General features: G+C 45.0%; 1 protein-coding gene across 1 annotated transcript in view; it reads right to left on the reverse strand.

Moving 5' to 3' along the window:
- Positions 1-17355, reverse strand: part of LOC146809627 (beta-2-glycoprotein 1-like) — an 87459-nt gene extending 70104 nt beyond the window's left edge. The window contains exon 1 of the mRNA XM_085616479.1: positions 17236-17355. Coding sequence (XP_085472605.1) covers positions 17236-17308 — 73 coding nt within the window. The 5' untranslated portion in view covers positions 17309-17355. The remainder of the gene's footprint in view (positions 1-17235) is intronic.
- Between the last annotated feature and the right edge of the window lie 5996 nt (positions 17356-23351).

The raw sequence follows: 23351 nt of genomic DNA on the forward strand, positions 1-23351 counted from the left end.
AAAAATGTTTGTGACTCCCATGAAACCAAAGGATTGCTCTGCAGGTCTATGGTGCCGGAACAATCTGGATAGCAATGGTCCTTTATCCAGTTTGACAAGACATAGCAATGGATCTGATAGTCACCTGTACTAAATAGCCCAAAATAAGGTTTGTGGACATATATGAGGCTAGCAGGGCTATTTTAGTTCTAATATATGTTTTTGTGAGGGCAGGTTTCCTGATGAAAATATACCTGATAGAGGTGTCAATTCCACATCTTCTGAAATAAAAAGTGATTTAAGAGACATTGTATTTCACACAAAACCACAGCTTTAGGTTATCCTAAAACTAATATTCAAATGGAAGTATTCAACACGGGCCTCAAGGTGTGCTTGCCACTGGCCAACTGCGGTAGTGTACTTTAGAGAGATGCAATCATTGCAAAAAAGTACAAAAGACACATCATATTCATAAGTTCAGCTATTAAGAGGGAGAAAGGCTGGTTCCAAATCGTGTCGGTGGGGATGCAAACCAGAAGTGTGGATGTGCTCTCCATCCTAGATTAGGAACAGGGGAGGCTCCTCCACGTGGGCGTCGCAGTGCGAGAAGCAGTAACGTAAAGTGGTAAATACCATTTTACGTTTCTGCTACTCGGACTGTGAGAAATCAGAAGACGGGTATGCCTGGCTGGGGGCAGGCAGGTAGGCGGGTCGGGGAGGAGTGGCTTGCCCAATGTTATGGGCGCTGGCTGTTTGGTCGGCCCTGGTCATAGCACTCTCCGTTTTCTCCATGTAGGCTGCTGCGCAGCGTACAAGGAGAAAACGGCCTCCCCATAGACGCCTGTACAGACGGCATCCTAGACAATCACAACGCTGCAATTGCAGTGTTGTGATTGGCTTAGGGGAGGAGAGGGAGCCTGCCTGCTTCTGCTTCCTGTGAGCAGAGAGAGAGAGCAGGAGACACGACGTGGGAGTCTGGGACGGACGCAAAGGTACGTTTAAAATTTTTCTTTTTTTAATTAAACCACCCTCCCCGCGCGACCGCCACCCGGCGCGCCCCCCCGCACCCACCATGTGCGAATCATGCCGGCCGCGACTGATTAGGAAGCAGTAAAGCTTACGGCCACGTGCTGTGAGAAGCAAATGAAAATTAAGGAATATAATGAAAATAAACTGAGCAAAAGAACAAGGCTTCTGGGTCGGTGAAACGGCCAGGATTCATGGTTCAGTTTGTGGAACAAAAGATTTTAAGAGTTCTGAAAATAGGGACAACAGATTAATGGAATTTGCCATTTTGTGGAAGTGGATGTGTCGCTATGTGTAAATAGGGAGATTTAAGTGTGGCCAAAAGGGCAAGTCTCTGGCAGCAGTGGCCCATGCAGGTAAGAGCGGTGAGCCGGGTTGGGTTGGGATTTGACAGATGACAATGAGGGAAAATAAAATAAATAAATAAATAAATTTTCCTCTTCGGCGTCTGTTGAAATCCCCCGCCCAGCCGGCTCCACCGCCCCAGCGCTCTTACCTGCACAGGCCGCTGCTGGTCTTAGGACCAAGCCACTGGTAGTGAGGCACCAGGCTGCAACACACACACACACTGCTTTGAAATATATGGATTATTGCCTTCCATCACAAAAAACATAGCAGAATGCAAAGTACATTGGTCTCGATGGTGGGCGCAGACCATTTTCTGCTTTTTCATCCGGCTTGTGCCCCAGGTCACCTACCCCTAAACGTCTTGGAGTAATGTGAGTCTATGTGAGGGCACAACTAAATTGTGTTGATATGAGGCAATTGTGCATGAGTGAAAGGCATCGCCTATAGTAGATAGATCTATCTATGCAATATTCTATACTGTCCACTATATGTGTAAACTCGTGCATCCTTGAAAATTGCAAAAATGTTCAGTAAGAGAGTGCAGTATAGTAAAGTATTCATTGCATAGGCCTCTATGAAACCTTAAGGTTATATGTTTTAACCTAGTGGCTCCATTGAGCTTTGCATACTTGAGTCGTTGATAAAAAGACAGTGGTTAATTTGAGCTGGTTGTTTCTGGTGCTTGGCACCAGCACATAATTGTCAACACCGGAGCTTTTAACAGTCTGCCACATGGTCGCGCCGTCTGTCTACTTTATAGATGAGCACACCAACAGTTGTTGAATAATTCAATATATATAAAAGAAAATACCTGCTGCCCAAGCCATTCTGATAGCTTTGGGGGCCTGGAATAGTCTGAATTGTCACACTTGTCAGAGTGTGATGATTAGTAATTGCATTAGTACTGCCATTGGCAGCGCTGAGAGGGGCAATGAGTGGTGAAAGCTGCAGTGGCCCCCTGACGAGGGACTGGCACTTTTTTTTTTTTTTTACAAATTAAGAACTGTAAAAGAATACCATTGATTTAGGTAACATCTTAATATTTCATATGCATATGCCATTTTAGAGTATGGTTGCCAACTGGCTGCATAAGTATCTGTTCTGGATCCTTGTTACTCGGTGTGGTGAGCCACCTGGGCTCTACAATACAATGTTTGTATGCACCTCCCTGGGCCGGGCGCGGACCAGGGAGTACTTAATAAAGGGTGACATCAGCGCACGTGGCTGATGGCACGGACCGAGTATCTGTGTGGATGTTCCTTGTGTGTGCTCTGCTGTTAGGCCTGCGCACCCTTGCCTGGGACCGGAGGTGTTACACTCGGTATGTCAGTCAAACTGGTTCAACAGAGTCAACTCATGACTACAGCTCCCAGAACACAATAGGTTGTTATTATTATAAACTGAAGATAGGACTAGAGTGTCCTGATGAAATGGGAAGAAATGGCAATGCTGTACGAGTGTGAACCATCATTTTAGAAATGGCAAATGTGTTGTGTAAAGGGTTCCATACTCTGGAAACAAAGGGTACAAAGGCTGAAAGATAACGAGAACACGTTGATCAACTAACAGCCTCCTCGCGATATCAGAGACATGGTCACTCCTCACTCCTGTTAAAAACCTGAATGGACGCTCCCTGGCATGCTCACACGGCCTGGTCTGGAGACAACAATAGGGTATAAACATGCACTTTGAACAAGATATTGAAATGAAATCAATATTTGTGTTGTTTCCTATAAACTTGAAACAGGAAGTAGTGACCACTGGAAGCTAATGTAGACCTTATTTAGGGTTAATAAGGACACGTTCACATACTTGGGTGTCTTGATCTAAGGCTGGTTTGTAAAATAGAAAAAAGAATGTACATCATGTAAAACAGTCACATTTAACTACATCCCACTACTCACTTCCTGTGCTTGGAACAGGTACCCATTTGTAAGTCAGGTGTGACAATGTGTTATGCATTAAGGAAGATGCCCCGTCGACACTCTAACATGTTATTGGCAGCATTAAGCACCTCTTGATCCATGGGGCATCACAGGGTCATCCTGTTGTGTCAACCATGGTCCTGTACAAACTCCTGTTTGATTTTGTGGTGCCTGCTGGAGCGCCAGGGGAAGGAACCACACAATAAGTAAACAGTCTTCATTATTTCTATCCCTGCTACTTTCTAGATGCCACCTCTAACTGAGGGAACAAAGGCAGTGCCACGGTCTAATAGGTTACGTAAGGGGTAGAAGCTGCTGCTCCTGACTACCTCCAATTGATGTTGATGCAACAAATGCTGTATACCTTTTTCCATAGTGATATATAAATCTATAGTGTAAGGGGTTTAGGTGTAAGCCAAATGCCTTACTGATTAAATTTAAGGTAACCTAGACACTGCTTCTGCACCATCTGAGATAAAACAAGGAACTCCTCAAGGGGTCCTAGTATTATCTCACTTGTTCCTCACTGCCTGCAACCACTACTGGTAGCATCGCTTAGAATGAAAAAACAATTTGAAAGCATAGAAAATGTACACAAACCATAGAAACGTGCAGCTTAATTGGAAGATGGCATCCTCTTTGTTTCAGATGTTGAAGAGTCTAATCCACCAATATTAAATTCTATTGCTAGATATTCTACTGTTTCTGGTTATTCAATTAAAAAAAATAACGCAAATTGTTGATATAAACTGTATCAAACCAATGATGGAAGAAAAAGCCTTGAGTTGGACTTAAAGCCCATCAAAATACTTAGGGCCTTATTTCGATGTCGGTCGACTTTCTGACCAACATGAAAGGTTTACATTCCGACCGCCGAATTACAATGTCGGCAGTTGGAGTGTATACGGGCCGGGGAAACCGACTCGGTTCCGACGAGCGCCAGTCGAAAACCACTCAAAATCCCTTAAGGATGCCATTCACGCCATCGGGATTATGATGTCGGTTTACGACAGCCTTTCCATGTTGGCCTTTCCGACATAAAAAAGCTTTCGTAAAGTTTCTTTGGGGGCCCCTAGCAGGGCTCCCTTCTCCCTTGGCCCTATGGTGTGGCCCTGGAGGGCACCTACAGTGTCCCAATTCACATCCCTGCAGAGATGTGCAAAACCTTCCTTTCTGCAAAGGGAGCTTATGCTGCGGGCAGTTTCGGATCGCAGCATGAGCTTGCAACCACACCATGCGCGGACGTTTCCTAATTTCGGTGTCAAGACTGCTGACCGGAGGCTGGTCAGTTCCACATCTGCGGCGATGTCGGTTGGAGGCAACTCCGACCAACATCGTAATGAGGCCCTAAGTTATACTCCTCGAATCAGATGATGAAGAGACAATCGGAATGAAAGCTAAACACCCAACTCAATACCTTACTGTTCTGACAGAATCATAGTGACCAAAATATTACATCTGGATGGGGAACGATAGAGGCCATTAAAATGACAATCACACTATCAACTACTCCTTTTCAATTCTCCCTCAGAGATTTCCCTGCCTTCCCTCTGAAATTGAAAACATTTAAATAAACAATTCCCTCTAGGGAGGCACAGCACTAGAATGGCTCTAACCTGCCTTTGTAAAAGTGAACCAGATGGTTACACATGGCATTAAATGATTTATAAAATACAACTCTTTATAAGGACTCCAAGGACTCAAAAAATTAAGCATTGCCTTAAAAAAGTTGGTGTACTGCATAAACTAGATAAATAAACACATAGCTCAGATCACTGAAATTACCCACACCCTCCGAGGAACAAAAACGTATTTTCAAGGATTTAAACATATGACCATGATTGGAACAACTGATGTCCTCGGACAGTGTCCTTAGCAGATTTATGAGAAGATGGTAACACTTTGTCATGTCATTTGCCTAAATATGCCCAAAAAATTGTACTCTCAAATGGACAACTTCCTAATGTTTACATTAAACACGGCAAAGATAAAACAGAAAAATAGCAACTCGTAACTTTTAAAAAGCTTATAACCTACTTTTAAAGATTGGTCATGTATTAACAAATAAACTGGCAACATTGGGATCCCTACATTTTTACAGGGAAAATATCTTCCAGACTTAAGCATCCTCGGTATCCAAGTGTCCCCCATGGGCCTTCGACAAAATGTTCAAAATAGGTCTGCACAAAAATGACACTTCCTGGCACTGCAATACAGAGCATGGAAACCCATCCCATCAAATGTTTAGATGCTCAAAGTATTCCAATATTAAAATGAAACCCAAAAAGGGACTAACTTTAATTTTCGAAACTCTGTTACTGATCGTGGCTGCATGGTCATGTGTCAACCCTAGTAGCCAAAATTAATCTAAATCAGCCTGACTTCACTTGCGGTGAACATAGCTTCCAATAAATGTGCAACAAATGGAAAAACTCTGACAAACTACAATATCACACACAGTGGGTCTACGTCTATTCCGCTAGAAGATGTAATACTGTTTAGTCTGAAATTATGAGACATGCTATATCATTACAGAAATCCAAACTGCCATGAACTGAAGAATTCGGAAAGACTCACAAACATCCTATTCACACGGGATTACACATTCCTGTCTATGTTCTTTTTAACTTCCCTAATACCCAACTTTCCTTTCTTGTGTTTTCCAATCCTCTCTCTATTGCTCTTTCATCTATGTGGTTGTGAAAAACCTATTATAATCTTATCGAAATCTTAGGGCCTCATTTATGAGAAATAGGTGTAGGGCAGCGCCGCAAGTCTTCTTGCCTCGCTGCACTATGCCAAAGTGAAAGGGCAGGAATGCACTGTATTAATGAAATACGGTGCATTGTTCTCCTTTCTCCCTGTGCTGGCGCACAATTTGCTGTCTAGAGGCAGCGTAGGCACCCGGTGCCTCCGTTGCAGGCAGGGTTGTTTTTGTGCAGGAAGGGGCAACTCCTGCACAAAAACAATCCTGAGAGGCATTTTGGAAAGAGGAAAAAATGAGGAGAAATACTAATATTCCTCCTCATTACGCTTGCTCTGGGGAGGCGTAAGGTTTTGGTGCTGTCCCTTGTTTACGTGATAAAGTAAATACGGGGCAACGTCAAAATCCATGAGTGTTGATTGTGAAAACAAACTTGCGCTGCTTTGTCTTACTCCATGTCTATGAGGCCATGCAGAGTGGCTGCACATCGCCTCATAGATATGATTGAGAGGCCGGTGCTGCCGGAGCATCAAAATAAGGGGCGCTCTAGCAGCGCAAGCCTCTCATAAGTAATCCCATTAGTGCACTTAGATCTCATGCACTGCTTACTGGCTTCATAGTCACCCTCATTTGCTTGCTTTTTATTCAATGGCTTGACTTTCTCTGTTTACCATCCTTTTGAATGCCTGACTTGTATCCTTCCATTATTCACATTTAGGGAACTACTTTTATTAATTGTAGGTAAGCACTCCATGACAGTGCATGTGTTTTCCAGCTCTCTCCCTCGTGTGAATCTGCCACAGTCAAATATCTGCCCACCCATGCTCCACATTGCTCGCTCTTGTGTGCTGCTTGTTCTGTATCTCGTGTGCTTAAACCTCTGTCAAATCCCTCAACACTCTGTGTTACCCTCTCCCTCATGTGCTGCTTTTCTCTTCTCCTCCACTCACCTTCATAATTATTTAATTTGCCCCTCCTGCTCTATTCTGCTTCCCCTCTGCCCCTTCTTGCCCACTCCACATTGCATCCCGCCAGCCTCTGCGCCTCTGATCATTTTTTTTAATTATTTAGTGATCCCGGCAGCCATGCTGCCACTTACAGCTCTTTTATTTACCATTCCAAGTTATGTCTGACTTTTTTGTTGTTGTTGCAAATGCTGCCCAGCATTGAGAACAAAGCACTGCCAAAGTCAAAAGTTGGACAAGAAGAGACCTATTGCCTGTGGCAGTGTTTCTTTCCATCTGATGCTTCACATAAATGGTCATTTCATGATATTTGAACATTATAAAACCATAGAAGCATTCTTTTTTTTTATACCGAAATAGCGAACAGGGCTATGGATTGTGAGGGACCCACTGCAGCTAAATTAAGAGTGTATTTTACAATGACAAAATTCCCCTGTGTGCATTAGGGCCATGGCACCCTTGCAATGGCACTGTTAGTGCTGTTAGGTGTGTGCAAGGTCGGACTGGACCAGAAAGTGGGCCTGGGCACCAAAATAAAAGTGACCTTGATTAATGAATTACACAGCTAAAAAGAAAGTGGGCAATGTTTGCCACTTGGGGCAGTTTTGAACTTGCAAAGACATGCTGTTTAAGTGTTGTGCAAGGTCTGGAAGGCTGCACGGAATTATGCTTGCTGCAAGCAATGTTTGTTTTAATATCAGAGAAATCAACAGTAAAAGTAGGCCCAGCAGACCATAAAACAGGAACACAAACTGGCCCACACACTGACCTGTCAGACCAGCCCATCGGTCACTACCTAAGTGCCCTATAGGGCAGCCCAACCCTGGGTGCGTGCAATGGAGGGCGAGAGCATTCGGCTGTATCACAACTCTGCCTTGCCAGGGACAAAGAGCCAATGGGCAGTGACTTCCCTGCAGAGCTCTCCTTGCGTTTCTAATCTGTTTAATGGTGCTTCAAAGACAAGGGAGCATTCAAAGTGCTGCAACTGGAAATAATCTGCGCAGCTTGAGGCGAAGCCTCAGCTTTGTTGCTGCTGTGTGGGGAGCGTTTCCTGCGCATGCGTAAAACGAGGCTGCGAGCTGCCAGGCTCTTGCGGTGCACAGCCGAAGCTGGGGCTGAGCTCCTGCCCAGCTGCCCATTAAGAGTTTATATACAAAAATATTGCCTTACATAAATACCATGTCCTACATGTAGGCAATCAAAATATCATCCCTTTGGGTGCATATTCTATTATTAACTCCAATGGGGTGGTGTTTTTGTAAACAATGTTTAAGCCACAATATTTATGCCAGACAATTGAATGACGTCGAAATGTTGGTATCCTCCCTCCAGGCGCGCATTTTCTGATGAAGCAGTGAACTTGAGCCTTCCGGCCCGTGGAAGAGAGATGATGGCAGAACATTAAACATGTCGGGAGAACTTGACCCTGCTCTCAATCAGAGTAACAGTTCAAACCTTCATTTCACCTACATCTGAATACCTAAACTGTGGTGTATGCTGTTTTCAAATTTATTTGTCTTTTATTTTACATTCAAAGAAGTTTTTATTAGGAGTTTGTCCGAGCAGGAAAGTACAGCTGAAAACATTTAGAAAAAGCAATCCATGGCGGGGTACCAAAAGGTCGTCTGGCTACAACAGTGTAATACATGATGAATGAGCTTCATATAACATCAGAGGGCAGGTGTACTGGTATATGTGTGGGGAAATGAAGCAAAATTATCTGTTCTGTTTGTCTTTTTTTAAATGTTATTCTCCCTCGCCCCGGCCCCCCCCGACCCCCCACCCCCTGCTTCCTTCACCCCCTGCTCCCTCCACCCCCACCCCCTGCTCCCTCTGCCCCCTGCTCCCCAACCCTGCTGCCCCCCACCTTTGCCTTTAAATGTATTTGTGAGAGAGGAGAATGGCCCAATCTGTACCTCCTTGTCTTGAAAGCAGATTGGTATCTTCTTATATGGAATACTATGATGTCCTGAATCTGTGTCAGTTGGTAATCGGTTACAGCCTAACTCTTGCTTAGTGAAGCACTGTTTATTCTGAAGAAATTGCTAATATAGCATTATAGCCCACTGCCAAGAGTTATAAAGGCTATTAAAGGACTTCTTTATGATTTGTAGACCGCCGCAGGCAAGGACTGATAACACAGGAGAGAGCATTTGACAAGCATTATACCCTGAGACAGAAGGGCTATAACGCCATTAAAACATTCCAGCCATGAGTAGAATGTTATAAAATCAACAGGGAGAAACTGAAAGAGGTCATTTGAATGTTGGAGCAGAAGGTCTGTACCAGCCATTATTGGCCCTGAGCCAATCCACTGTCTTCACTGGAGCTCCCAGCGTTACAGTGTTGTAATATAGCCTTAAGGCCCAACGTACGGGGCTCTACCGGACATTAACAAGGGAGCGGGCCTTTAATGGCCAGTATAACCTGTTACAAAGGGCTCTAAGGCTATTAGAACATTCTGCCCCCCGAGGGCAGAATGTTGTTATTTGTAAAAGCAAATGCATCTCGGAGTCCAAGGGGGTTTAAATCCCCTCGAGCTGCAAGAGCCCTTTATTTACAGCAACAGCACTGAAAAAAATATATATTGGAATGTTGCTCTATAGGCTTCAACCAGCCAGTAGAAGCCCGGAGCACTCCATTGTCTTTAAGAGAGTGATCAATATTCTAATGTTCTAAGAAGCGTTGTCACCCCACAACTGCTTCTCCTGTGTGTTTTTATCGCTTTCATGTGCAGGAGCGACGGTGCAAGTAAGAGCGGTGGGGCAGAGGAGTGGGACTGGACTGGAGTTGACAGACGATGACAAGGGGGAAAAAAAGAAAACCTCTTACCTTGCGCTCTCCGCATCTCCAGCAAGCGCAAGGTAAGTGGTTTTCTTTTACTTAAATTTGTATCCCCTCATCGTCGTCTGTCGACTCCTCCCCACCCTGCCTCTCCGTCCCACTGTTCTTACCTGCATGGGCCACTCCTGCTCATGTGATCAAAAGGAGACAAATGAGTTGTCTCATTCTGACTTCATATGTCTCCTAGCCATGGCTCCTCCACATATCATTCTGACTGACAGCTAAGGTATCACACTTTTGCAGACCACCTTCACATCATCACATGACTAGAGGGCATATCAGCAACAACCGGCGATAATTATCGCTAAGTGCACTTAGCGCTAGGATAATTATGGCCGGCTAGCGTGGATTTTTATCGCTGAGATAGCGTGCTATTAGGAACGCTTATCTCAAAAGCGATAAAAATCCTCGCGCTAACTGCCTAACGTGAGATTATCGCTGGAAACCCAGCGATAATCTCATGCAATATGACGTTGTTGATAGGGCCCCACAAACTTAGCCATGATATCCACCTTCCATAGGATATCATGGCTAAGTCAGTCCCGAAGCAGGCGTAAGGAAAGTAGCGATAACAGGGGTTATCGCTACTTTTCTTGCCGCTATGCTTCATAGCGTGGGGCTTGATGATAGGAGAAATGTCGCTTAGTGACATTTCTCCTGTCATGTCAGGTCAGGAACGCCCACTTTGCATCTCATTAGAGATGCAAAGCTGGGCGTTAGGAATTCCTACGCTAACGCAAGTTTTCTCGTGTTAGCGTGAGCTTGCTAATTAGGCGATAAATTATCGCCGCTTTTCGGCCGAAAACGGCCGCAAAAGCGGCATTAATTCTATCGCCTCGCCTTGCTGATATGCCCCTAGGTTTGGGTTTAGACCAGAGATTTAGGTTTTCTCAGCTCTTTACAGCTGGTAAGATAGCTCAGTGCCTGCTTCAGAGATTTATGTAGGTAACAGGAACGAACACAAACAGGTCTAGTTCAGACTCTCTTCCTTGCACATTCATTAAAAGGAGTACAGTGAAGCACAGTTATAACAAGACCTGAAATTGAAGGAGAAAGTCACACGTCACTTTGTGGATGATGTCATTTAAATAGGCAAAAACGGATGAACTGGCCTTTTAGAAAATCAGTCTGAAATCCCAACAAGTCGTTGCCTCAGCAAGGGGGGGTCGTACTGAGGAAATGTCAGTCAAATAACTAGCGCCAGCCTCAGCTGAGTCACCTCTAGCAGCTTTGGAATCATTACGGGTAGTCATTTGGTACACTTGCAATCATGTTGTGTTCTGGGTCTAGGGCTTGTGTGGATTAAGGCCGCTGGCAAGTCTGTGGTAGCAAAACCAAAGGGGATGATGGACGGAGTGGAACATTGCAAGCACTCACCCCCAGTCACCTGATCTGGGTTTAATCCATCATCATTCTTTAGCTCACTCCGCCACCCCAGTTCAGACATGGCCATATGAAAATCAGTCTGACCCTGTGCCTCATGGGAACAGTCCAGCCCGAACTGCCATGTCTGTGGTAGCCACACAAGCATAGCAGACTGCCCATTATGTGCTGCAGCGCCGCTCGGGTGGTTGTGAGATGAAGCAAGACACTGGCTTCTTTGCTGGGACTGTCAAAAGGTTGCCATTATTTAATTGAACTTTTTGTGTGGTGAGTCGTTCCTTTGGCTTGTGTGAGGAAGTGCCTGCCCTCGGCACCAGACACCAGCTACCCGTCCGCACAGATCAAAGTCACAAATCACCAGGTGAGGATGAGCGCTGGTCACTTCTGACCTGCCACTGAGTCTAGATATGAACCCGCAGATCAGACAAAAAAAGACTATGACATGAGCCGAGCCTTATCATAGAATAACAGCAGAGGGACCACATCAGCAAAGGCTCTAACCTTGCCCTAGGCCTGCATCTAATCTTATGTACACATAAGAGGCGAGGAGGGGGCTCAGGAGCGGCAGGGTGAGGGAGATAGGAGGGTGTCTTCCAGCTCACCTGATGACTCCCTGCTACACTGAACAAATTTAAAATGTGCTTCAGCACAACAGAAGAGTGGCTGGGATCAGTAGAGGGGGGAAGTTGGGATTATTGGAAGGACTTTAAAAGCCATAAATCAGATTTACCAAGAGTCTAAAACAACACAATGCTATGTTGCGCAAGCACCAAAAACCTATGCATTGTCAAGGGTCAGTCTTGTCATATATATCAGTTATTGCAAACATTACACGTATTACGTGTGAAAATATCTTACACTTCTTTTGATAACTGTGCCTGTTTCATTTGATTCTAATACACTATGCAAATCGAGTGCATGTGACTTTAGTGAACTGGTTTTCTGTGGCACCCTAGACGTACTTGCGCTATCCCATGTTTCGCCCAATTTGCATCCATTTCACACTGTCGGAAACTTTACAGGCCCGTTGCATTGCTCTTGCATAACGCAACTTGGGGCAAGAGTGACACAACACAAAAGAGAGATTTATGGACCACACATGGCCACCTTTTGTGGCCCTGAGTGGCTTCATAAATCTTGAGTAAAGCAACACAGCGCAAATCGCTTAATCTGCGCTAGGAATGCATTCCAAAGGCGTTGCGTGGATGTTACCATGCAACTCCTATGTTTTTTTACGCATTCCCAGCTCGTCATGGATAGATTTTGTTAGCTCTGTTTAACTTGTTCTTACAAGGAACAGAATTTTCAAGCTGTAATATATTGAGAACTGGTACAACATTTCCCAACACAAAGGAAGTTTGACAACGTGCCTCATGGCCTTACGTCAACTTAGTTTGCTGCCCATGAGCAAGTGCCCCAACTTCAAAGTAGTATGTGTGATGCATCTTGTATACTACTCTCAAAGTCCCAACTTTTTGAGAAGGTAACTTATCAAACATGGTGCTTGGAAGACAGTGAGATGCATGGGACAGCTCCTCTGAAAAACAGCACAATTCAAATTGAAGATATGGGATGATAGGGCCTTAAATGTTCAAAGATTGTTGTGGATACCAAGCAAGGAGTGTGTATCAAGGGTATGCAGGAGCTAGTGCTATTAGCCATCTTGACACCGGCAATGTCACCACTCCTGACACATGCTGCCTGCCACCATCTCTGGAGGTCCGCAGTCACTGGCTCCGTTCTCTACATGGAAGACACTGGCTGCATTCTACAGGGGAGAGTCATTGAAATACGTTCTTTTGATTAAACTCTTTTTTATTTTGTTCATCAGTCTCCGTGCATTTATAAACTCCAGCTTCAGGTCCTTGCAGTTTATTTTATTGTCTATGCAAGACATTGTTGCATTCACCTTTATTGTTTAAAGGATACACCCCTTATCTTTGTCATCCAGAACTGCATCAGCAGCTTCTGAGGTCCTTGAGTCTAGCCCCAGAGACCTATTTTCCATGATGATGGGTCTGGTTTTGTACAAAATACATGGATGGTGGTGCGCCGCAAAAGTTAAAGTCCATTCATATACATGTCCAACTCCAAGTTGTATATAATCCAGAACATCTTTAGTTTTCATTGATAATAGCAAAAGACAACCAACGCGTTTCGTTCACAACACGTGAAGTTCATCAGGGCAAGTAGAATTGCACATCCGTCAAATATGGTATTCGGTTTCCAAATTTCACTCATTGGGAACCCGGTCCCTCAATTGTATTGGATCCTCATATCTCCTGCTGATATGAATAATTCAGCCAGGGTCGAATATTATGTCTCCATCTACTTGCCGTGATGAATTTCATGTGTTAGGAAGAAAACACGTTGGCTGTCTATGCTATCATCAATGAAAAATAAAGTTGTTCTGGATTACATACAACTTGGAGTTGGAATAAACGTTAACTTTTGCGGTGCACCGCCATCTATGTATTTTGGATTCTGTTGGACCCTCTGGTCGCACCTTGAGAGCGGCAGGTGCTTTGGTTTGGTGCATGCAGTAAAATGCCACCATTGGATAGATTGGGGAGGTGCGATATCCTGGGTGACTCGCTGCTCTATTTTGCTTGTGATGTGGCCCTGGTTTTGTTGTGAAGAATGACTGCTTTGTGATGGATGATCCCATCATGACATAAATTATTGGATCTTCCTCCTGACCGTTGAGACCTAGCTAGCTGACCGATGCCCCGTGGAGCTACCTGTTTAGCTAAAGAGGAAATGGGTTGTGGACTTATCACCTATACTCTCACCATCTTTGTCCCAGTGGCCAGCTGGAGAATGTAGCTGATGGCTCTCCCCAGTAACACCAGGACTGATTTCTCTCCTGACCTTACTTCCCTCCTCCCCTTTCTCCCTACCCCCTACCCCTCTCGAGTCTTGGCTTTGGATCACCTCCTGTTCCTCTCTCTATTATGGTGGAACCCGAAACGCATACATGGCTTATTCCCGGTGGAGCTGCACCGAAAGCTATAGGGGAGATTGGCTCCGGCACACCGCCATGGCCGTCACCTACCCAGCCGGACTTCTGACATTTGTCTTGTTTCTTCCCCGACGCTACTTTTGCTCTTTTATTGTTTTCCTGCTGAGACCTAGCTGTTTGTCTGATGCCCGGTGGAGCTACCTGATAGCTAAAGAGGTGATGGACTGTTGACTTCCCCCTCGTTCGTCACCTACCCAGCCGGACTGTGGGCAGACCCTCCTTCGTCTCTCCATTCTGTCTAACTCCTACCCCTTTACCCCACCCCCTTACCCTTCTAAACTCCATTTATTTAGTCTACTACACTCTGGAAATGTTTTTCTAGTAACTGATGTAACGTGTAACTGAAGTAATTTTATAATATCTGTGAAACCTTATGTAAAGGACTCTTATACCTCCGGGTCTAGCCAGCGCTATATAAAACTTTTAAAATAAAATAAATAATTAAATGGATCTTTGGCTCCCTCTCATTATTTTCTTCCACATCCCTCTTGACCCTGAGAGCATTTGTGCCAGTGTCACCACTCTTTCAGATAGTTTCTCCAGATCTTTTCTATTAACCTGTGTAAGAAGCCTTTGATGCGGTACATAGCTGCCTATAGGAGTTATTCCTTAGAGAAAGGACCAACCCTTCTCCTGAGGTCTGTGCGTCCCTTGGGGGGTAGTGGCCCTCTGTACCTCTCTGCTCGTAATTCTTACTTTTGGTTCCTTCAGGGACCCTTCCTGGAATACCCTTCTCCTGCACTTCATTCAAACACTATCACTTTCTAAAAAGGGTGGAGTAAGATGCACTACTCTTTAGCATGTCAAGCATGTTGTTAAATAGCTCATGTACACTGAACAATATGCCACTAATATGGCATTGCTGCACCTTTCCGTAGTCTAGGGTAGGACCTTACAAACATTTCCCTCATAGTGCGGGGTCAAGTTTTGTGGAGTTCTGCATTCAGTAGGGTGAGTTTTAATAAGTTGTAAGTTTTAATTTTAGTGAGTGAGAGCAGAAGGCTGAATTACATTGCCAACATAGTTCCTTGGTTAGTTTGGGTTCATCCTTCTGTACACAACATCTCATCATCCCACAGCCCCTTTTCCTGTTAACACAGACCTCTGCAACATACAGCTTCTCCCATCCATCGACCTCTACAATGGAAAGCCTTTGTTTTGTTGATGATCACCAACCTCCTCAATAGAAAAGCTATTTTATTTGTTGACTTTGAACATAACAATGCTGTTTCCTTTCTTCGGTTAACCAGGGCTTCGACAATGTACAACCTCTTCTGATTTTTGGCAAAAAACAACTCCTATACTGGAAAGCCTCTTCCATCAGTTTACTAAGAACTCTACAATGTACAGTCTCTTCGTATCTTGGTGAAGACCGGCCTATATATTTTACAACCTCTTTTGTCAGTTGAACAAGACCTTTGCAATGTACAACCTCTTCCACATGTCAACCCAGAGCTCTGTAAAGTAGTGCACCTTTGTAGCTGCAGAAAACAACCACACAGCACCCACCATGCAAAGGACAAATAAAACAAGCACATCCATCAAGTTCCCTGCCTGATGCCAGTACATGTACACTGTAAAGTTTCAAGCTTTAAATGGCAAGTGGAGGCAAGGCTATTTAGTCAATCACTGAGGGTCCCAACTTGCTAAAACTATGACTGCTTTTGACAGCTCACAATTGCAATCACATATGGGAGGACAGTAACAAAGTCCGATACAGCAGATCTCATTTCTTCCCCCACCTTATACCTGCTCAGGACAACAAACTTAGAATAAGATGTCTGAGAATGGACAACCCAGTGCAGTAAATAATTTGGTCCATCCAATGTTGTTACTATTAAGTTTCTTTATTCTTCTTTTTCGATAAAAAAAACGCCACACAGCCAACGCGTTTCGTGCCACTTAAGAGGACTTCATCAGGGCTCATTAATTGATATGAGTTTCAAGTTTTTAACTGTTTTGATATGCAATTACGCAGTGAAGTTCAAACTGTCTGTAACGCCGTAGTCGGACTGTACCCTCTATATACAAAGAAAAGTTAAAAACCATAGGAGTTTTCAACTTTGGGACGCCAGAAATCCAATTCTTAGTCCATGTGATCGAGCGCTCGAGCGCATGGACTAAGATGTGGATTCCTGGCGGCCTGAGGTTGAAAACTCCTATGGTTTTTAACTTTCTTTTCAGGCACAGGAGCCAATCACTATCGACTTACCTTGGATATAGAGGGTACAGTCCGACTGCGGAGTTACAGACAGTTTGAACTTCGCAGCGTAATTGCATTTCAAAACAGAGTTAAAAACTTGAAACGCATATCAATTAATGAGCCCTAATGAAGTCTCTGAAGTGAGACGAAACGCGTTGGCTGCATGGCTTTTTTTTTATCGAAAAGAAGAATAAAGAAATTTAAAAGTAACAACATTGGATGGGCCAAATTATTCTTTGGATCTTGGGTTTGGTAGTGCAACCCACAGTTGTGATAAACGTTATCTTAGTCGAGAAGACTGCTCTGTAGAAACAGCGGGAGCAGTGGTGGTGCACACCCTTGAAGTGTAATACTCCAAGCATTGTACTTTCTGTGGGATATTTGTGTGGGAAACGTTTGTTTCTTCCTTAGGGGAGGTGCGTCACATACACACTTGGTGCGTATGTTTGGTTTTGCTGTTTCTTTTTTGTATTGTGACCCAGTGCAGTAACCTTCTAAGTGGACTATGAAAAGCCGGCTTAAGGAAAAACATACATTGCACACCTATCTCTTACGCGTCTTCATCCATCTCACTGCTAAGCACTGCGTCCCATCACAATAACCGCACCTCAGATGTCATCACACGTGATATAGAAACACATCCCATATAGGATGAAAACAGAGACAGCATCCTTCCAACCACACACCCTACAGAGTGTAGCATGCTACCTATGCAGGCAGCGTTTCAGCTTCCCTCATAAAGGTAGGAAGCGCTATATAAATGTTGCAATCTAATCCAAAGCAATCTCGAATACCTCAAAAAATGGTTTTCCGAGAGCCAGACAAGCATCCCTTACCTTGCCCATTCGTTAAAGAGATGGTGAGGAGGATGGAGCTAAGGGGAAGCAGAAGATTGATGCAAGAAGACATGCTCCTGGTTCTTTGGAGGATCAACAAGCTGAAGGACTTCACATTGCCCAAACTCCGAAATCTGTAATATTTCTAACAGAGGATAGTTAATGAGTGACTGTAAAGGAGGCTGGCCGGAGCGCGCTGGGGAGGGGTTCATTGACAGGGCAGGGGAGGAAAACGTGCCAAAGGCCATGCTGACAAGTGGGCGACATATACGGTTTCCTGGTGAACCTTGGATCCACGTAGGAATGTTTTTGGTCAGTGTGTGTTCTGAAACATCAACAGGCGGCCACGTCACATTGCTGAGTACAGAGGGAAGGTCACACTGAAGATCACAGGCTTCTTGTAAGCTGTGGAACGGACTCCCCATAAAGGGGACTGTTCTGAGCTTCTGGAGGCTGTGTACCGCATGGCAAGCTGTCTATCTGACTATACTGGTGTGATGTCACAGGGGCCTGTCTGGCGGAAGAGTCTGCATTGAATAACCGGCTCATCAGAGGCATTTCCCAAGAGGCCGGTGCCTCTTCAAGGGCAGCAAGACTCACATTCCAGGCAACTCTTCACCTGCCCTACTGACCTTTCAGACACTCCATTCTCTCGGGACAGCTCATGAACTCTAAGGAAACACCCAGTGTAGTTTTAGGAGCCGCCATGCTGTGTGAATTGTGCAATCGTTCACCATCAATCCTAGCAGTGGCATTAACCATGCAAGGGAAGCTGCCTTTTCCACAGCAGGCGTGCACCGGAACTGCTCATAAGACACTTGTGAAGATGAGAGCTTTCTGGACACACTGTGGCACGAGGCACTACATTCTTCATGGCTAATGATGAGCATTAGTTGGAAAGGTCAATCAGCCACAACGCACCATGATGTGGTGCAGATGAAGGCTTTGTGCTTCTCGTGGTTCTAATATAGAAAAAAACGCATTCTTTTTAATAGCACTTCGTACCGCAGTTTTTTAGTTTCTAAGCGCTGTAAGAAACAGGCTCCCCAATTATATAATTTAATAGAACGCTATAGGGCAGCAATGGAGGAATGAAAGTTTGAGTTTTCCATTCTGGGGGTCTTAATCTGCTAATCACACTAGCAAGTGTGTAAACCATTGAACTACTTTGCATAGAATTTGTGTATGCTGTGTTCACAAAAAGAGACAACTTGGAGCGTGTTGGTGAGTTACTTTTTCTGCAGTGTACAGGAATGCCATTTCAACTCGATCTGCAATGTTTTCTTATTAAACAGGGGGTCACAGCGCTCCAGGGTCCCCCTGGACTGATTTCCCCCCATTTGTCAGAGCGGAAGTCTTTTCAGCAAACTCTTCAGCGAATGCGAGGGACACATTCTCGAGTTAAAACAGGTATTTTGTACTGATTGCTCGACTGGCTGTGTCAAAAAGCATCTAATAAGGGCAAAGTGCACCCTTTGTCAGATACAAGCTGTGCTGCTCTGGTATCTAAGCAGTGAACGGATTGCACAGTACCTGTGAAGAAGAGGCAGGCGGGACAGGCTTCCCCCAATGTATTAAAGAGATTTACAGAGCGTGGGGACTTCTTGGATGTCAAATAGATGTAGCCCAGGGTAGCAATTAACTTGCACTTTGGTACTCGAATCACTGCCTTTGGTAATCCTCTTCTCGGTGGTCATGACTGCAGATGCTGCAATGAAAAGAAACTAGGATTTCTAAGAGTCAGGTTTACCTCCTACGTGGCTGAGTTACAATTATGCAGAATGTGTCAGAACGTCAGAATGAATGCCCGCAATAAGCCATGGTTAGGCCCCTATTACACAGGGATGGCTAGCATGTGACCAAGAATCCCCGTGCTGTTTCCCTGATGGGCCACCATTATTTCAGTCATAGCACGCGTCCTACCTAGAATACAGAACATTTGCAGAAGAGATCTTTTTAACTGAGGTTTTTGACTTGTGTTTTATTGTGTCCCTATCTTTCCGTAACACACATGGACCTACTCTCTCGCATGCTCATTCACTCACACTGCCCTCTACATACCCATAGGATGGTAGCAGAGGTCATGGCTCTTGGCCCCAGGAACTGTTCCGCCCAATTGCATCATCCTCAAAAGCGGCTTCTGGGGACCTGCGATCAGTGCTGCACCTAGGAGGCGAAGGCCGCGGCGAGGCAGGGATGCGTGCAGCGCCTCGCTTCCCAGGCTCCTCCTTCCGCTGGCTGCCCCTCTAAGTGGTCAGCCATTTGGAGGAGGAAATGTTGACCTGGATGGTTGACTTACATCAAAGCTATGAAGGCACCAATCATTGCCCGATTGCTGACCCCACAGAAAGATGGGTCTAAACACTTGAGGTGAAATCGAAGGTGCCTGTCTTCGGGTACCCAATGTGCGCCTCTTCACTGAACTGTGCACCTCTTTGCTAGGTTGGCCGTAGGAATGCAATGGACCAATCTCCAACTTCACCAACGTTGGGTCAACCAGTCAAAGGCCCCCATGGTGGAGGTATCTCTGCAATTCCTAATTCAATTTTCTGAAATCCTTTTTGAGGGTTTTATCCTTGTTTTAAGATGGAATTCGTGTTTTAAGTTACCTAGAATTAGAATTCCTAAATATGCGTAATCTTTAACACGCCACATACCATTAAAAGTTAATCTAGCCTCATTTTTGAGTTTTGACACAGAGCAGCGCATCGCAGCAAGTCACCTTGCTGTGCTTCACTGTGTCACAGGGAAAGGGCTCGAATGCTCCGTATTTAAGTCAATATAGCGCATTCCTGTCCTTTCCCTTGTGCTGGCGCTCTCTTGACAGCCTAGCGCCAAGGCAGACACCCTTACACCATGGGTGCCTATGTTGCATGTAGGATTATTTTTGTGTGCATCAAAATGCCGCACACTTTGAAAGAGGAAGAAATGGGGCTATGGGGGACAAAGCATCATGAGAGGTTAGCGTACTGTTTCGTTTCTATTCGACTGATCAACATTCACACGGATCGATCCGTGGTTCTCAAGCCCTGCTGCAACCACAGTTGAGTTACTGCCATGCATGGATAATCCTTTGAAATGTTTCTACAGCCAGCATGGAAATAGTTTGCCTTCAGCATAGAGTCATGCTATCAAGCGATAAAGTCCAGGTTTATGACCATCATGTTTCATAAAAATTGCCTGGAGTGATCCCATTTCAGAACAAATAGAATTACTCCCCATAACGTAATTTAATTAAATGAGGGCGCCAGAGATTGAGCAATTAGGCCCACAGGCACCCGAACAATTAAAATTCAAAATTAAAATCTCACACCAGTCAACGTAATATGTGATCTCACAAGTTTATGGGGCTCCGTTTCATGGGCCGCCTCCTTCTGTATGACAACAATGTAATCCCATGCCCCTCACAGACCTGTGTCCACTCCCTTCCTAGCTACGTTTACTTACATGCATCCAGAAATGTTTGGCATCTTTTCTTGAAATTACTGAAAGTATTTAGGAACATATAGAGGATTTATTTACCTTTGCCTGTTTCACACACTGTGTTTATACTTTGTATTTATGATATTAACCAAGAACTAATGAAAGTTTTTATGTCTTTGACTAAGATTAATTTGTGTGAAATTCTTTAAATTGCTATATAACCAGGGCATAATTTGCACCCCAACCAGAGCATCAAGGGACCAATTCACAAAGGTAAATACACTCACACATATGTAAATATATGTATGCATGTCCATGCTTCAATTAGTTTTCCAATTTAAAATAATTAAAATTATGTAAATATATGTCTGTGTGTGTGAGCTAAAAAAGTACATATAAACAATCTTAAATTGCAAAACTAATTGAAACATGGTAGTGTGTTGCAGTACAAGTGTTTGGCCATGTGTGCAGCTTGACTTACGCCAAGGCTGGACTGGAGTACATTTTAACCTGTTTTTACAGCTTTAGGGATCATAGTAATTTTAGAAGTGTATTTTATAAATTGCAATCGTCTTTTGTTTTTTTTGGGAGTGTTTGTTTTGTATTTGCATGGCCCTTCCCACCCCTACTTAAATTTCCCGACACCCTTCCCACTCCCAGTATAGGAACTATTCCCTATTTTCCCACCACTCAACCTGGTCCTTCTCACCTTTGCCTCTAATTCATATACCAATGTGTGCAGAGCTTGCCGCCGCAGTGGCGGGCAGCTCTGTACTGGAAAGATAGGAAGGCATAGACAGAGGTCTCTGGCCATTGGTTAGGGAACTGAATGTTGTAGTTCATGGGCAGTATTATTTTGCATACTACAAAATGCCATTTGTGAATTAGGCCCTTTCTTGTGCATATTCTGTAGGTATGGAGGAGGTTATCGCAGCGATCTCTTGCCTTAAGCTTGGCAAATCACTGGGCAAGAGGGCTACACAGCGGCCTTTTATAAAACCTTTTGCTCCCAAGTAGCTCCTATATTGCGCAACTTATTTAACACCTTCGCACAGGCTGGGGCCATCCCGGAGGAGATGCTAGAAGCATCATTGGTGGTCATCCCGAAACCCGGGAAAGACAAGATGCATTGCAGCGCGTATAGACCGATCTCCCTCTTAAATATCGATATCAAACTTTACACTAGCATACTCGCTACCCGTCTCGCTCCGTATATGACACAATTGGTAGAACCGGACCAGGCCGGCTTTATTCCGGAATGGCAAACGAGCGACAACACTAAGAGAATTCTCCACCTGATAGAGAAAACATCCCGCACAAGGGGGGAATACTTGCTGCTGGCCATCGATGCGTAGGGCCTTTGACAGGGTACATTGGCCCTACCTGGAGCGGGTCCTGCAACGATTTGGCCTTGGTGAGAAGCTACGCACTTGGATTCTTAACTGTTATCACTTACCCAAAGTGACGGTTCAGGTGAATGGCCAGACGTCCTCACGCTTTTCTATAGGTAGGGGCACTAGGCAGGGGTGCCCTCACTCTCCTCTCCTCTTCGCGCTCTATATGGAGCCGCGAGCTCTGTGGGTCAGGAGTCACCCCCTCATCACGGGAATTAAATTTGGAGGGGATACCCATACCATCAGCCTTTACGCTGACGATATCCTGCTTTCCCTCTCTAACCCGATCTCCGCGATGCGCGCCCTTTTTATAGAACTGCACAGCTTTGCACAAGCTTCCGGCTTTAAGGTCAACATGGATAAGTCCATTGCGCTAGACATTTCTCTCTCCACGGACACGCTAGCTCATCTGCAGAACGAACACACTCTTCAGTGGTCAACTTCCTCGATTCCCTATCTGGGAATTCAGCTCGGGCCCACCATACCGACTACTATTGATATCAACTACTCCAAACTCCGCACACACATTTGCAAGGAGCTGGGGCAATGGAAACACCACACCCGATCTTGGTTGGGCAGAATAGCTGCCACCAAGATGACTGTCCTTTCTCAGATCCTGTATCTCTTCCGGACCCTTCTCCTCTGCCCCCCCCCAGGCTGGATCCAACAAACACAAACTGAGTTAGCAAATTTCATTTGGCAGGGCCGTAAGCCCCGGTTCAAGCACGCGGTCGCGGTTCTCCCTCCGGAGGGGGGGGTGTCAGGATCCCCGACTTCCAACTCTACTTTTATGCTTCACAACTCCGATATCTGGTGGAATGGCCTTGAGTCAGAGAAACACTGGTTGTTTCAAGACCAGGCGGTAGCTGCCATGCCCTTACAGGGCATCCCCTTCCTGGGTAAGGCAAATAGGCCACCTAATCTCTATGCGTCATATATCACGGGCATGATCATGGAGGCTTGGGACCGAACAAAAACTGCCCACGAGCTGTCCTCCTTTTCCTCCCCCATGATGCCCCTATTTAACAATCCACAGTTTCATCCAGCCACCGACCCCAAGGCCTTCGCAGCATGGCGTCCCACCGAGTGTCGATCCCTCGGCCATCTCTTTGACCTGGAAGGGATTATTCCATTTCCACAACTCAAAACATACTATGGAATCCCGGAATCGGAACGCCTACCCTACCTCCAACTTCGGCACTGGGCGCTTCAGCCGCACATTAAACCAGGCGCTCAGCCCCTTTTAACCACCTACGAAAAATGGCTCATCACCTCCACCTCCGATAAAAAAGTCATCTC

Source organism: Triturus cristatus, chromosome 7 (assembly GCF_964204655.1).
Source record: "Triturus cristatus chromosome 7, aTriCri1.1, whole genome shotgun sequence".
Lineage (NCBI taxonomy): Eukaryota > Metazoa > Chordata > Amphibia > Caudata > Salamandridae > Triturus > Triturus cristatus.